Source organism: Ochotona princeps, chromosome 11, assembly GCF_030435755.1.
Source record: "Ochotona princeps isolate mOchPri1 chromosome 11, mOchPri1.hap1, whole genome shotgun sequence".
Lineage (NCBI taxonomy): Eukaryota > Metazoa > Chordata > Mammalia > Lagomorpha > Ochotonidae > Ochotona > Ochotona princeps.
Window position 1 is genome coordinate 49979916 of NC_080842.1, and position 14347 is coordinate 49994262.

General features: G+C 43.1%; 1 protein-coding gene across 1 annotated transcript; it reads left to right on the plus strand.

The window, feature by feature from the left end:
• Positions 1 to 4593: 4593 nt before the first annotated feature.
• On the plus strand, positions 4594 to 13916 carry TLR10 (toll like receptor 10). The gene is made up of 2 exons (XM_004579157.2): positions 4594 to 4866; positions 10656 to 13916. The coding sequence occupies exon 2, from the start codon at positions 10704 to 10706 to the stop codon at positions 13131 to 13133; it is 2430 nt and encodes an 809-aa protein (XP_004579214.2). The 5' UTR covers positions 4594 to 4866; positions 10656 to 10703; the 3' UTR covers positions 13134 to 13916.
• The last annotated feature ends 431 nt before the right edge of the window (positions 13917 to 14347 follow it).

Genomic DNA, 14347 nt, shown 5'->3' on the forward strand with positions numbered 1-14347 from the left:
TCAACCCATTTTGGTTTTTATTATTGGGTGTTACAGCCCAACCAAACCTGGTCCACACCTAGACACAGCTCACAACTGGATCAGCGGGGGAAAAGACCTAGCCTAGCCTGTCCTACACCTACCCTGGTTCTCATGGGCACCAGTGAGTGCTGGAGTCTAGCCCATTTCAGCACACCCAAGACCCAGTCCACACTTATGCCAAGGGAGACTGCAGCCATATCCAGACCAGAACACAGCCCCCACTCTGGCCTTTGCACTCACCAGTAGAAACCACAACCCAGCCAGGGTGTCCCCTTAGCTCCCCAACCAGGACTGTACCCAGACATAGATCTTGTGTATCCAGTGACTGCTCTGACCCAGCTTGGCATAGTTCCTCACTTGTCTTGACCTTTGCCTTTGGATGCTATAGTCTGGCCTGACCCAGTCCCGATTCTGCTGGCTGGTGTTGCAACCTGGCCCTGCTCAGTCTGCTCCTATCCCTGGCTTATGCAAACCAGTGGGTATGACAGCCTAGCCTGGCATGACCTGAACTCATGCCTGGTTTCTGCACTTCCTGGCAAGCTAAGGTTTGCTCAGCCCTGTGCAGGGGACCGTGCAGTAGGTGTAGATGGCACGAAGGTGTGAAGAGAACAGCTCCCCTGCTTGGCAGGGCCCTGGGGGGCTTCCAGCTGTTTCTCTCTGACCACCTTGATTCAGTCTCACCACCTTTTTGCATGGAAACTCAAGCACCCCGCTAAGAATCCTGAAATCTATTGAGGCATTGTTTGCCCCTGTGAGATGGCTTTGGCAAGTAATATGAGCTTGAGAGTTAATGTTACTGATAATGTCTTGGTGAGTGGGCCTTTGACTGCGCACAGGAGTACAATTAAACCCATGCCATTTCTGGACACCTTGTTGTGTACCTACCCATTGTCCTGAAATCTGGCCCAGACATACAGCATGCCTTCTGGGAAATGGCTTAATAAGAATTTTACAAACTAACAGAATTGATGGGAATATGAGTGGAAACTGCTATGGCAAAAAAATATAGTTACTGTGACCTTAAAGGTTAGCCTGTCCTTGCAATTTTTAGAGCATAGAAAATGCAGTTGTTTTAGCCGTTTTTATAATTTTTTAACTAGAGGAAATATAGGGCAATTCTACTAACATCACAGAGATATACTTTTGATTATTGTTTGATTGTTTATGGGGTTGTAGGGTTTGCAGTTGTAGGGGGATTTAACGTTTGGAACTTTTTGCCTTAGATCCTTATGTTCTTTTTCTTTTGATGTATCTTTCCCATTATATGATAGATAAGTTGTGAAAATAAAATGTAGTAGGTAGGAATGTTTTACTGATTAGTAGGTAACCATCTGTGCCTCGGCCTTGGAGTTCTAGCTGTCACCTAATGGCTACTTCTGAAGAATGAATAATGGTTTGCTTTAAAGAAACTGATTATAGTAACTTACAGAATTATCTTTAAGAGCACCTGGTTGACCATGAAGTAAAAATTAATTGAACATCTGTGTATGCTGTCTTAGTTCTAAAGTTAAAGATAAAAAATCAAACGTTTGTGCAGAGGCTAGTGATGTGTCTAAGCAAATAAAAAGGACAGCTTCTTTTGGAGAAAAAAGCATATAGCAAGAACGCACCAAGTGTCAGTGTCTGTGTCTTTCTTTATCGCCGACGCCACGCACCCTTCCCGAGCTCCGAACTCTCGGCTGGAGCTGGACTCCGGCAGCCCTGCCCAGTCTGCCCCCTTCCAAAACCAGTCCGCATATTAGCCAACGGTTAGAGTTACCTTGTCCAGATTACCTTACTCCCAGGCCTGGACAATGTGCTCACCAGCAGTAGGGGCGTTTCCCAGGTTCTCCCACTAGGACCACTCCCAAACCCAGAACTGATGCATGCCAATGAGTGTCAGGCCCTTGCCTAGCATAACCTGCCCCTCCATCTTGGGCTTGTATGAGCTGGTGAATATTATGGCCTGGCTTGCCCCACACCCTGTTTTAGGATGCACATGTGGGTGCAGCAGCCTGGATCTGCCCAGACTAATCTCAATGATGGCAGGTTCCATGGTCACACCTGGCTCAGCCCATCCCCACCCCAACTCTTGAGCTAACCAGTGGGATTTATATTTCCACAGGGTGTGCCCACATGTTCCCCACAGAATCTCCCCCCACTGGACCTGGTTCTTTCATGTGCTGGTTAGTGTCATGACCTTGCCTAATGTGGCCTGTCCCTGTTCCGACATTCAGTCAGGTACTGGGATCTAGCCATGCTAGACAGGTCCCCAACCCTAGCTTTTGCATGGACCGGCTGGCATGTGATGATCAGTAATGTTCCATGCTAACAAGCCTTATTCAGAACTCCAATGTGGGCTGGAGCATCAGTCTGACCCATACAGATCTTCCAGGTCTCTCCCCTCCAAACCACCAGATCTCAGTGCCCACACTTACCTGCAAGTACAGTGGCCTTGTAGTTGGGAGTCCTTCAAGATTAATTCTTCACCTACACTTACAGTGGCCTTATCCATGGTTGTCCCTAAGTAGTAATTCCTCACCCCCAAAACCCCAGAGCTCGCCTCCAGGCAGCCAGTGGGCAGATGGCAGTGGTGGGCAGAGCTAGGGACCAACCTGAGCTCCCCAGAGATACCTTCACAGTGCACTTACCACAAAGGAAGAAAACTCTTGGGCCTAGGCAAGCCCTGGACTCACTCACTGCTTGGTAGCAGTGACTGGGACTAGGGCCCCAAGCATCGAGTCCGACCTAACTCAGGTACACCCAGCAGCCACCATGCAGGGAGCTTCCTCCACCCAAGCCCCAAGGTCGAACTCCACAACAACAAAACCTTAAAACAAAAATCACAAACTGACACTTTGCATTTGTCCAGAATACTACCAAAATATATCAGTTTAGAGTGTTTGCAAATGTCATGGTGTAAATACTTCCACCACGGTAAATTTCTGGGTACGAATGTGATGTCTCAGCAGGTGAACTTGGAATCAGAAGTGCAGTAACAGTTTGTATATGTTTCCACCACAGCTGTAACAGACATCAATAACACCAAGAGCTTCATAGTAGTAAGTAGTAAAATAATTAGAAAGTGATGAGTTCTGAGTACCCAAAACCTTTATTTTAAATATATGTGTGTGTGTATATATATATATATATATATACACACACATAAATATATTTGATTGCTAATACTGATTGCTTTTGAACAACAGGCTAGCAAAAATTCTTGTCAATTGGCCAGTCAGCTGGCTTTGGCAAGATAGGATATATTGAAAAACGTCTTGGCATGCATCACTCAGGGTGCCAATTTTTAAGTTATTCAGAACAACGGGGTGTGGCATGGATGTGAACAGGGAATCTGGAGGAATTCCTCCTGCTGGGTTGTCTTGTGGGATGTTTGTTAAGGTCTAAGCTCTGTAAGCTCTCAAGATCAGTGCTAAACCACTCTTTGACAAGGTTTGTACCTGTTAGTAATACCTACCTGAAACTCTGTTACTACCTTTTGTGTTTGATAGTCTCCATTTTTCTTCCTGTTATTTGCCCTCCAGCCTCATTTTCTCCAAGTGCTTGTTCTCACTCTTTCTTTTTGATTTCTCCTGACTATGAGAGTGAAAGCAGCCTCAGGGACCTACCTCCTCCCTCTGTCAATTTCCTGCTTGCCTGACTGCCTGCCTGAGAGCCCTCCACCCTCTACAAGGCAAGCCAAGGAACTGCAGGCTTGCAGGCCATCCCATGTCCCATTGGGAGGTGGAGATCTACTCAGTTTCCTCTCTTGGGGCAAGTATTGTTGGGATGTGCTGCTTCAGCCCTGACTAGAAGCCACAACACAGAGCCAGGGATGCCAGACCAAAGAGAAACAGGAACAACAAGGGAGAGGCTGGGTACAGAAAAAGAAACAGATTGAGGAAGAATTAAAGAGGAGCCAAGTCATAGCCACAGTGGCAAGTGGCCCTGCCCACTTTGGAGGGCACAGCAAGGTGGTCTGAGCAACAGGGCAACTACTGGGCAGCCAGAGGAACCGCTGCCCCAGGGCACTGTGAGGCCGGCAGGAGCACCAATGGCTCCCTAACTTCCTGTAAGGCATGAAGCCTTCCTGACGGCAAGCAGTCAGCAGCTGTGACTCTGAACACTCCATCCTTGGCGTCTGACTGTGCAGGTGTCCGTAAGGGTTTAGGGTCTCCCAGGCAAAGGCGAAGGGAAGATGCAAAAACCCTGTGACATCAGGACGAAAGAAGACAACTGTGGCCTTGGGACCAGGCAGCCTGAGTTTTGGAGTTTGGCTTTATCTCCTGCTGGATGGAGATCTGGGGAAAGTTTGTTGCTCTCGCTTATCTGTTAAGTAGAATGAATGTATGTTCTACATGGATGGTGTTGAGGTCCAGCCACCAGCTCGTGGGCCCTTGTGTGCAACACTGCCTGCACGTGGGAAACAACACAAGCTTGGTTGAGACTCATCAGTGACACACAGCCCAACTCCTTTCTTTCATTCAACTTACTTTTGGCAAATCAATTAAAAAAAAATAAAGAAAACACTGTCACTTACCTACATTATAAAGAATGTACATGTGCTGGTCTCCAGGCAAGGAGAGCATGTGTTTGTGGTCACTAAGCCGCTCTCCCCATGTGGACTCAGATAATGACATTGAACTCTAATGCTGAGTGTTGTGTTCTGTGTGCCACAGTTGAAAACGAGGTGCTCTAAAATGACACTTACTTTATGTTACATGCAATGCCACTAGCATGCAGTAGAGGGGGAAGAGACTTAAGCGTCGCCGAAAGCTTGATTCCATCCACTCCTGCAGCCACTTCTGACCCTGCCGACGAATCCTCCACACACCTGCAGCTCTACTGAAATCGGCAAGGCCTGGGGTAAGACGAGTTGACTTTGCTTGTTGTCATGCTCAAGGAAGATCTAAGGGTGGCCTGGGTCTTTTCTGAAGAGGAGAGAACTTGGGGTAATACAGATGGAAGAAAAGTAAAGATTCAGATCTGCAGTGTTGATTATTTTGTCTGCACATGAACAATTGGCAACCTTGGGATGATATATCTGAGAAATTGTTTCACAGGTGCCCAAGAGTTTGGCTTTCCTTTGACTGGGTGCAGATTAAACCTGGCTAGTGCATCCAGAGAGGGTAGCCCCAGGCACAGTGAATTTTCTCTGGCTTTTGTTTGCCTGTTATATCTATTAACAACATGAGTAGAAAAGATAGTTGCCCATGACATATGAATATAAAAATGTTTGTGCACAATTAATGCATAAATAATTATGTAGTAATATCAACTGCTGGGTGAGATGCTTGGCTGTCTGAAGGGTGCTTGATGACTGTTTTACTGAGTTCGAAGTTCAGCATTGCTCTGTGTAGCTAAGACTAGAGACAGCCCTGATGGATGCTGTCCAATACAATTGTGGCTCAGTTTTCTGCTCAGAAGTCCAGAGTGGTCAAAACCAGCCAAATAATTGATGTGCAGAGATTGGTTCTTGGCGTCCAGGTACTGGATTTCTACAAGAACTTGCTCACAGACCCACACTGAACTGCTGATTTGGGTTGTGCATACTTTGAGTTAGTTTCAATTCCCACGAACTCATAACGCTTTTCATACTATGTTTACACATTAGCAACATCTCTCTAGCTCTGTGGCACCTTGCAGAATGCCCTGTAGCAGGTGCACAACCCTTTGGAGACAGGAACATGGGAGGGAAGGGAGAGAGGCCCCAGCGCAGCTGGCCAGGCCAATGGACTCAACGTGGCCATCACACGTCACACTGCATGTCAGGCCTGGACATGGCTTCAAAGTAGATTTAGCTATTAGCCGGAAGGGAGCAGACAGCACACAGATTTGGGTCTAAAACTTACTTAACCTCTGAGCTTTAGCTCCCCCCATTGTAAAATAGGAATAATTAAAGCAATCATGTTGTTGGATTTGGGGGAGAATTGAATAAGACAATGAATAGAATGCACTTAGTTCCAAGTTGCACTTGTGGCAAACACTCAAAAATGTCACTCTTACTCTGATGTTGTAAAGATCACTCAGCATTCAGGGAGATGTTGACTTTTTTGTGTCAGAGGGAGAAGAGCAATTGGATGATGAAGTATGTATTCTTTGGCAAATCACCAGTTGCTATTTTATGGTGTTTTGACTTGGATTTTTCAATCATGATCTATTCAGGAAAGCCATTCTCTGGGTTTTATCTGCTCTGAGTGTTTGTAATAGAAGTAAAAATGTAAATAAAATACACTATTTAATGACTATATCACTCATCAACAGTTGATGTCCTGTTTAAAATGTTTTAATGAAATGCAGTAAAGTCTATTCCTCACCTGAAATACAGGACTTTTAAAAACTTATTAAGAGAAGTTCAAAAAGAGTTAGTTCCTCTCTCACTAGTTTCAGTTAAGGTTGTGGTATTGGGCAGGTGGGCTAGAGATGGAAACTCTGATGTCTCAACCCAGGGGACTGCCCTCAGATGCTGTGGCACTTTCAAGCATAAAATGGCTGTAAATTAAAGTGCTCTGTGGCTGATAACAGCCTTGTCAACCTATTGACTGTAAGCACAGGAGTCCTGCTAAGCCATAGGGAAGCCCGAGGCAAGAAAAAAAAAAAAACAGTAATGCCAATCTTACCTATGATATCTTGGTTCAAGACAGATTTTGCAATAATCTTGATTTTTGAAAAATGCCTCATTGACAAGTTATTTATTTTGATGACTAAGTTCCTTGGTGTCCCCTAAAAATCCATGTCTTCATTGCCTCCCACTGGCCTAAACCCTAAGACTGCTCCTTTATCAAGTCTGACATCTTAGACATGGCACTGTGTGTTTGATGCCCGTGTTCTATAGTATGGTTCTGTACAGGCAATTCTTACAGATGGGGAAAAAGGGACCTTTTAGAGATGGGATAAATTATTCAAGTTGCATAGTCCATGACTGGTTAACACTGGACTTAAACTTAAGTCTACTGATCACCAACACCAAACTCATCTTTTAAAGTATCATGCCCTGTACCATATTATATATTCACTCACATCAGGCACTCAGCACATTTTTGGAGAGCATATTAAGAGTATCTTGTTCTAGAGTATAAAATGTTGACATCATTCATTCCTTCCCATATACACTCAAGAGGAATATACTTTCTTATGTCAGCCACTAGTCCACGGGCAGGGGATATGGATAGGACCAAGACAGATGGCTTTCATGGCATGAGGAGAGGAGGAGATAGTAAGCCCATAAACAGAAGATCAACTATGAATAAGTCATTCAGAAGAAGTGGTAAACTCATGAGAAGTTACTTTCCATAACTAATAGTACTAATGTTGAGGTCTTCTGAAACTGAATGTGTAGCTTTAAGGAAATGGAAAGAAAATATTTACAGTTACATATTAGCTAATATGACACAATAATATGAGCAATAAATATTCCTCAAGGCAACAGCTGTAAACTATTTTTTTACTAGGAATATTTAGAAGTAAGTGTCAAAAGCTATTCATCAATATATAACAATTTGGAAATCCATGGGGAACTAAGTTAAGTAGAACATTCAGTTTTTTTATAGGTTTTACATTTACCAAATATTTTTAGTATATTCATCACTCCAAGAAGTCACTAAAATCAGGGCCAAAAATACATTACTGAAAGTATCTGAAATTGTTGGAAGTCATGTTTTTCGAAGTTGATTTCTTTTTAGGAAATCACGTAATTGTGCAAACTTCACTAAAATTAATTTTCTCTTTCTTCTAAGATGTCTGAACTTATCAGAATATTGGTTTATGGAAGATAAGGATTATATCATCCTTTAATATTTAACACTTACTATTTTTAAAAATAGGGACTCTCCAGCATACAGTGTAAGGGAATTCACACAAAACACACTATGAGGACGTTTGTTTGCAAGGACAGGAATAAGAGACCATGTACACTTGATTGGCATTAATGACCACGTAAAAACTTAGGCACCCTCTTTCTGGGTCTGTCAACCTCCCTCACCTCTCTCAGTCTCACCCTTCCTGTGACAATACAGGAAGGCTACTGTCTGCAAATCCAGACCTGAGCCCTCACCAGAACTGAGTCAGCTCCCCAAGGCTGGACTTGCTAGCACCCAATGCTGGGAAAAGTACATGCTTGTGGTCTAACCCAGGCCATTATGGGTTGTTAAGCAAAGTGAACTGAGACAAGGTATTTGGGGGAAATGACCCTGTGTTTTCTCAAATTTCTTCACTTCAAGAAAAAAAAAAAAAAAGAATCGAACACATTTGGTAGGTTCTAGAGAAAAGGAACCCAGGTGCAAGTGAGGAAGGTTCTCTAATTGGCCTTGTTTTAAGTCTGCCAGTTTGGCTGACCCTGGTACCTGCATGCCTGTCTCTCTCTGTGTGTCTCTCTCTTTCTCTCCCACCTTCTTTCTCTCTCTCTCTCTCTCTCTCTCTCTCTCTCTCTCTCTCTCTCTCACACACACACACACACACACACACACACACACACACACACACACCCTTTCAGAACCCTGCACTGCCCAGTGTGTCTTAGGCTGTCCCTATGTGTCCATGACAGAGACTCTAAGGGGATCAAGAGTCTATGTATTGCCACAGACAAACAGAAAAACTGAAGCAGTAATTTAGCACTCATCTTTCTTTGGTTCTATCAAAGTTTCAGGTGTGGGAAGAGAGCTGAGGAGTTTACTAATTTGATGTCAGATCTAACCACTGATCCTGGATGCCACTACCTCCTGACAACCTTCTTCCTTGCCGCTGTTGCCCTAGCGTCTCCTAAGGGTCTTCTCTGTTGGTCTTGTGCCCTTCTAGTCATTCCCTCCCAAGAAACTGAGGCGTCTATAAAATATGCCCTAGAACTTAATTCTCCTGTGTGCTGCATCAGCCACTGCTTTCTTCCTGTACTCACAGGAAATTCACCAAGTTCTTCCAAGGTCTGACTTTGCCTGTGATCACTCTCCCGTAGTCCAAGTGTAGGCTCTTTGAACTTGTAATTCTGTTCTCTCCCCCAAAAGATGCTTCCATTCAGCAAGCACTTTGCTCCCAGGGTCCCTGTAGCAGCTCTCCTCTTGCAGGTCATGACATCACAGAGGTCTTTCTCAACCATCCTATACACACCAACCAACCAATCACTCTCCACGATCTCTCTGCTCCTCTTTCTCCAGTTATCTCAAGTTCTTAATCATCATTTGCTCTCTAACTTTTATAGCTCTGTTCATAGCCCTTTTTCTTACCCTTGCTCTAAAAGCTGAGCTGTGCAAGAACAAAAACTCTCTCCTGATCACTACTGTGTCTCCAGCACCCAGAAAAGTATCGGAAGGGCCCTGTTGCAGAGTGCAAGAGCGAGATCACACTGGATCCAAGTGTAGGATGTTAGGAGGAGTCTTGATTTCCCAAGCTTGGTGACAGTAGCTCACGCTGTCACTCCAGGAGCCAATGCACCAAGCCACCAAAGTCAGGGGTTTTTAAGCTCACATCTCCAATCAGATTGACAGCCATGCAGTACAAACAAGCCTTCAGGCAGGCAGGGAGTTACCAGAACCCAAAGTTTTCCTATAGTTCACTAACCTACCGTAGCACAACAGCAGGCAGGAGGGGCCAGGTGTGTGGAACCTCCAGAATAATTTCCACACTGTCAGTTGTTGTGAATGGTGCAGAAGGCAGGAGGCACAGGGTGCACTTTTCATGCCTTCAGTTAACTTGAATGGTGCGAGAGGAGGTAGGGTGCAGGAAACTCCATTTCCATGCCCTGTCCGCTGTCAACCTGACAAGTGGTGCGTGCCATCAATGGCAGCGCCCTGTTACATGTCCCTTCCTTCCTCCAGATCTTGAATCAGGAATATTTGAAAACTGGAGTTCTCAATCCCTCTACACCTGACTCTGGTCTCAGAACATGAGAATCCTGCAGCCACGAGTTTCTTCACTGGCAAAGTACTAGTTCAGAGTACTTCTTCATAGAGTAGTGTGATCAAAAATGTAGTCTAAATATTAGCACATTGAAAGCCACCCAAAAATGGAAATTGCTTTTATCATTGCTGTTATTAATTGGAAGTGATCCAGCTTGCTTTGGACACCAACCTGAAGCCAGGGGCAGGACTTGCTTTGGACCTACTGTGTCTATCTATGGTAAGTGTTGCCGCTGAAAGACATTAGCTCTGGGCATGATTATGTTCATAAATACAAAATTTGAGGAACGGCTCCATGCCAGTAATTCAGGGGCCCATAACATTTGGTGATAACAAAAATTACTTCCATTTTCTTCACAGCTTTGTGCTAGATCAAAAGGAGATGTTAGAGAAAGTGCTGAATCTGATCAGAAAGCATAGTTTCTAAACTGATTTTGGAGTGAGGCTCTTCTCACATCCATTTCAAGAAGTTACTTTAAGAAGTTTGTGAAAATGAAATGAAGGATTTATTCTGATTCAAGATATTTTGCAATCCGTGGATAATTTCTTCATAATACTTTTGTCATGGCCCCTGGTCCTCCCTCTGCAAATGGGAACAGGGCTCTGTCCTCTTAGACCAAGTCAAAGATCTGACATAGGTCGGGACCGCTTTCCAGTCTCTTGGTGAATCTTCACTTAGATGTTGGCGTGGGAAAAAAAAATTTAAATCCTACAGGATTTAATTTAACAAATGAAAAATGTAACATTATGTGCTTTTTCCCCCTAAAGATTTGAATTCATCTTCATCATTCACTTGAGAAAGCCATTGGAAATACAATGAAACTTCTCAGAAGCGTTTGCCTGCTTTGTATTAGTGTGATGGCAATAAAGGGCTGGGCTCCAACCCTGCCAGAAGGAAGAGAATTGACAACCAACTTGTCCAACATGTCTCTAAGAAGGGTTCCTGCAAACCTAAGCCCAGCCTCCACCACGCTGGATTTATCCTACAACCTGCTGTTTGAACTCCAGAGTTCGGACTTTCATTCTGTCTCCAAACTCAGAGATTTGATTCTGTGCCATAACAGCATCCAGCGGCTGGATCTCAAGATCTTTGATTTCAATAAAGAATTAAGATATTTAGATGTGTCTTACAACAGACTGAAGGTCGTAACTTGGTACTCACTGGCCAGTCTCAGACATTTAGATCTCTCCTTCAATGACTTCGACACCATGCCCGTGTGTGAAGTGACTGGTAATATGTCACACTTGGAAACCCTAGGCCTGAGCGGAGCCAAAATACAAAAATCAGATTTCCAGAAAATTTCTCACTTGCATCTCAATACTGTCTTCTTAGGATTGAAAACTCTTTCCCATTATGAAGAAGGCAGCCTGCCTATCTTAAATACAACAAAACTTCATATTTTTCTGCCAATGAATGTAAATTTTTGGGTGCTCTTGTATGATGGACTTAAGACTTCAAAAATACTGGAAATGACAAATATAGATGGCCTAAGTCAATTTTTAAATTATGAACCTCAACACAGTCTCATTTTGGAGAATTCTAAGACATCTATTCTGTTGTTTAATAAAGTTAGTTTGCTCTGGAATGACCTCTTCTATATCTTGCACTTTGTTTGGCATACCTTGGTGGAATACTTCCAGATCAAAAATGTGACATTTGGAGGTAAATTTAATTTTGAGTATAATTACTTCAACTATTCAAATACTACCATGAAAGCTATAAAACTGGAGCATGTTCATTTCAGAATTTTTCAGATCCCACAGGAGAGAATCTACTTGTTTTTCACCAAAATGGGTATAGAAAATCTCACAATATCAGACGCCCAAATGCCTCACATTCTTTTTCCTAATTATCCTACACAATTCCAGTATTTAAATTTTGCCAATAACATCCTAACAGATGAGCTGTTTAAAAAACCTACCCTATTGCCTTCCTTGAAAACTCTCATTCTGAAGGGGAACAGACTGGAGACACTTTCCTTAGTGAGTCATTTCGTTAACCTCACACCAGTGATGCACTTGGATCTGAGTCAAAATCTACTACAACATCAAAACGATGCTAACTGCTCATGGCCAGATACCTTGCTTACTATGAACTTGTCATTCAACAAGTTTGCTGACTCTGTTTTCAGATGTCTGCCCAGAACTATTCAAGTCCTTGAGCTGAATAATAACAAAATTCAGACTATCCCTAAAGCCATGACCCATCTGCAATCATTGCGAGAGCTAAACATTGCATTTAATTTCCTAACAGATCTCCCTGGGTGCAGCCACTTCAGAAAGCTCTCAGTTCTGAACATTGAAATGAACTTACTTTTCAGCCCTTCTCTGAATTTTTTGCAGAGCTGCCAGGAAGTGAAGACTCTAAATGTGGGGAAAAATCCATTCTGGTGTACTTGTGACTTAAGAGATTTCATTCAGTTTGGAAAGTATTCGGAGGGCATGGTGGTTGGATGGTCAGATTTGTACATCTGTGAATACCCTTTGAATCTAAAGGGGACTCAGTTAAAGGATGTTTACCTTCCCGAATTCTCTTGCAACACGGTTCTGTTCATTGTCACCTTGGTGATTATTGTGCTAATGCTGGGCATAGCTGTGGCCTTTAGCTGTCTCCGCTTAGACCTGCCCTGGTATCTCAGGATGCTGGGCCAATGGGTGCATATACGTCTCAGGGCTGCAGAAGCAGCTCAAGAGCCCAAGAGAACTGTCAAGTTTCATGCATTCATTGCGTATAGTGAACATGATTCTCTCTGGGTAAAGAATGCATTGATTCCAAGTCTAGAGAAAGAAGATGGTTCTGTCTTGATTTGCACTTATGAGAGAAACTTTGACCCTATCAAGAGCAGGACTGAAAATATCATGAACTGCATTGAGAAAAGCTATAAGTCCATCTTTGTCTTGTCTCCCAACTTTGTCCAACATGAATGGTGCCATTACGAGGAGATCGCCCATCATGAGTTCTTCCACGAAAACTCTGAACATCTCATTTTTATCTTGCTGGAAGTTGTCCCATTGTACTGCATTCCCACCAGGTACCATAAGCTGAGAACTTACATGGAAAAGAAAGCACTCCTGGAGTGGCCCAAGAGCAGGCACAAATGTAGGCTTATTTTGGCAAACCTTCGAGCTATTATTAATGTGAATTTATCGTACACCAGAAAAACGCATGAACTACAGACATTCACAGGGTTGAACGAACAGTCTCGAGGCTCTGCCATATCTCTGATAAGAACAGATTGTCTGTAAAGACCTCACTCTCCAGGGGAAATTGAGGACCACATGCTTTCTCACTGCTGAGATGGAAATTGTTATGACCTTGTAATGGCAGCCTGGCAATATGTTAAAATGAAAAACAATTATTCCTTTGATGTCAGTTCCTAGAAGGATTTCTGAAAAGGTGCCCTACACAAACACTTGCACAGGTTTGCAAATGATTGTGCCAAAAGATGCTCATCTTGGTTTGGATTATAATCATGAAAAACTGAGACCATTCCAAATATCCATAAAACAGACAATGCAATAAGTTACAATATACTAGTACAATAAAATATTGCACACCACTAAAAAGAATGGGGTAGCTGGTGAGGAGAAACTGCTGCATTTAAAATAATCTACACCAGTACAGTGGTGGAGTTAAGAATGGTTGAAGTCTGGGGCATTTACATGGAACATTTAATCTGTAGGGAATATATGTTTTCACAACGTTAGAACTGTGTAGAATTAATCTGTATTTCTTATGTAAGTACAAAATACAATAAAGATTTTTAAATCCTACAGATCCTACTCATTTTGCTTCACTGTTCCCTTCTTGTCTCAGGAGTCATGAGAAGAAAAATAGTACTTCCACATTATATTTCTAAAACAAACATCATTTCACTTTCCTGGTTAGGGATGAAAGGCTGTGGTTTACCCATAGGATAAAGGAACAAAATGTTATGTCCCTTGAGTTCTAACACCCATCTCTTCAGGGTTCTTTGCAGCCTGCCACTGAGTGTAATCAAGCTCTTGGTTGTTTCCAGAATGTTCATTCTTCTTTTAGACCCCTGGACCTTACACTTGGCATTGTGCTGGCCTGCAATACCTTTCCATCCTTGGTTTGTTCATGGTCCAGATGTCAATTCTTACTGGAAATAATCTTCCTCTAAGTTCGGTGCTCCTCAATTCTCCCAGACAGGTTGCAGATATTTCTGTCTCCAGATCAATGTACATTTTTGAAATGTCCATTTCCTCCTAGACTATAAAACCCTCAAGGCCGAGGACATACTGCCCTGGTACCAGCAATCCCTTCCTCTGTGTGCATGAATGCTTCTGGGACGATGTTGATTTAGCTAAAGGAACTTAGTAGGGACTCAACGGCTCTCAGCATGGATGATGGAATTTGTATGAAATCTGTAAATCTTTTAGTAAAAATAAATACATTTTTAAAAAGTAACAAATTAATTCTGCAAAGCAGGCCAGCT

Coding starts and splice junctions, on each gene's coding strand:
- TLR10 (XM_004579157.2), top strand. CDS start 10,704: ATGAAACTTCTCAGAAGCGTTTGCCTGCTTTGTATTAGTGTGATGGCA.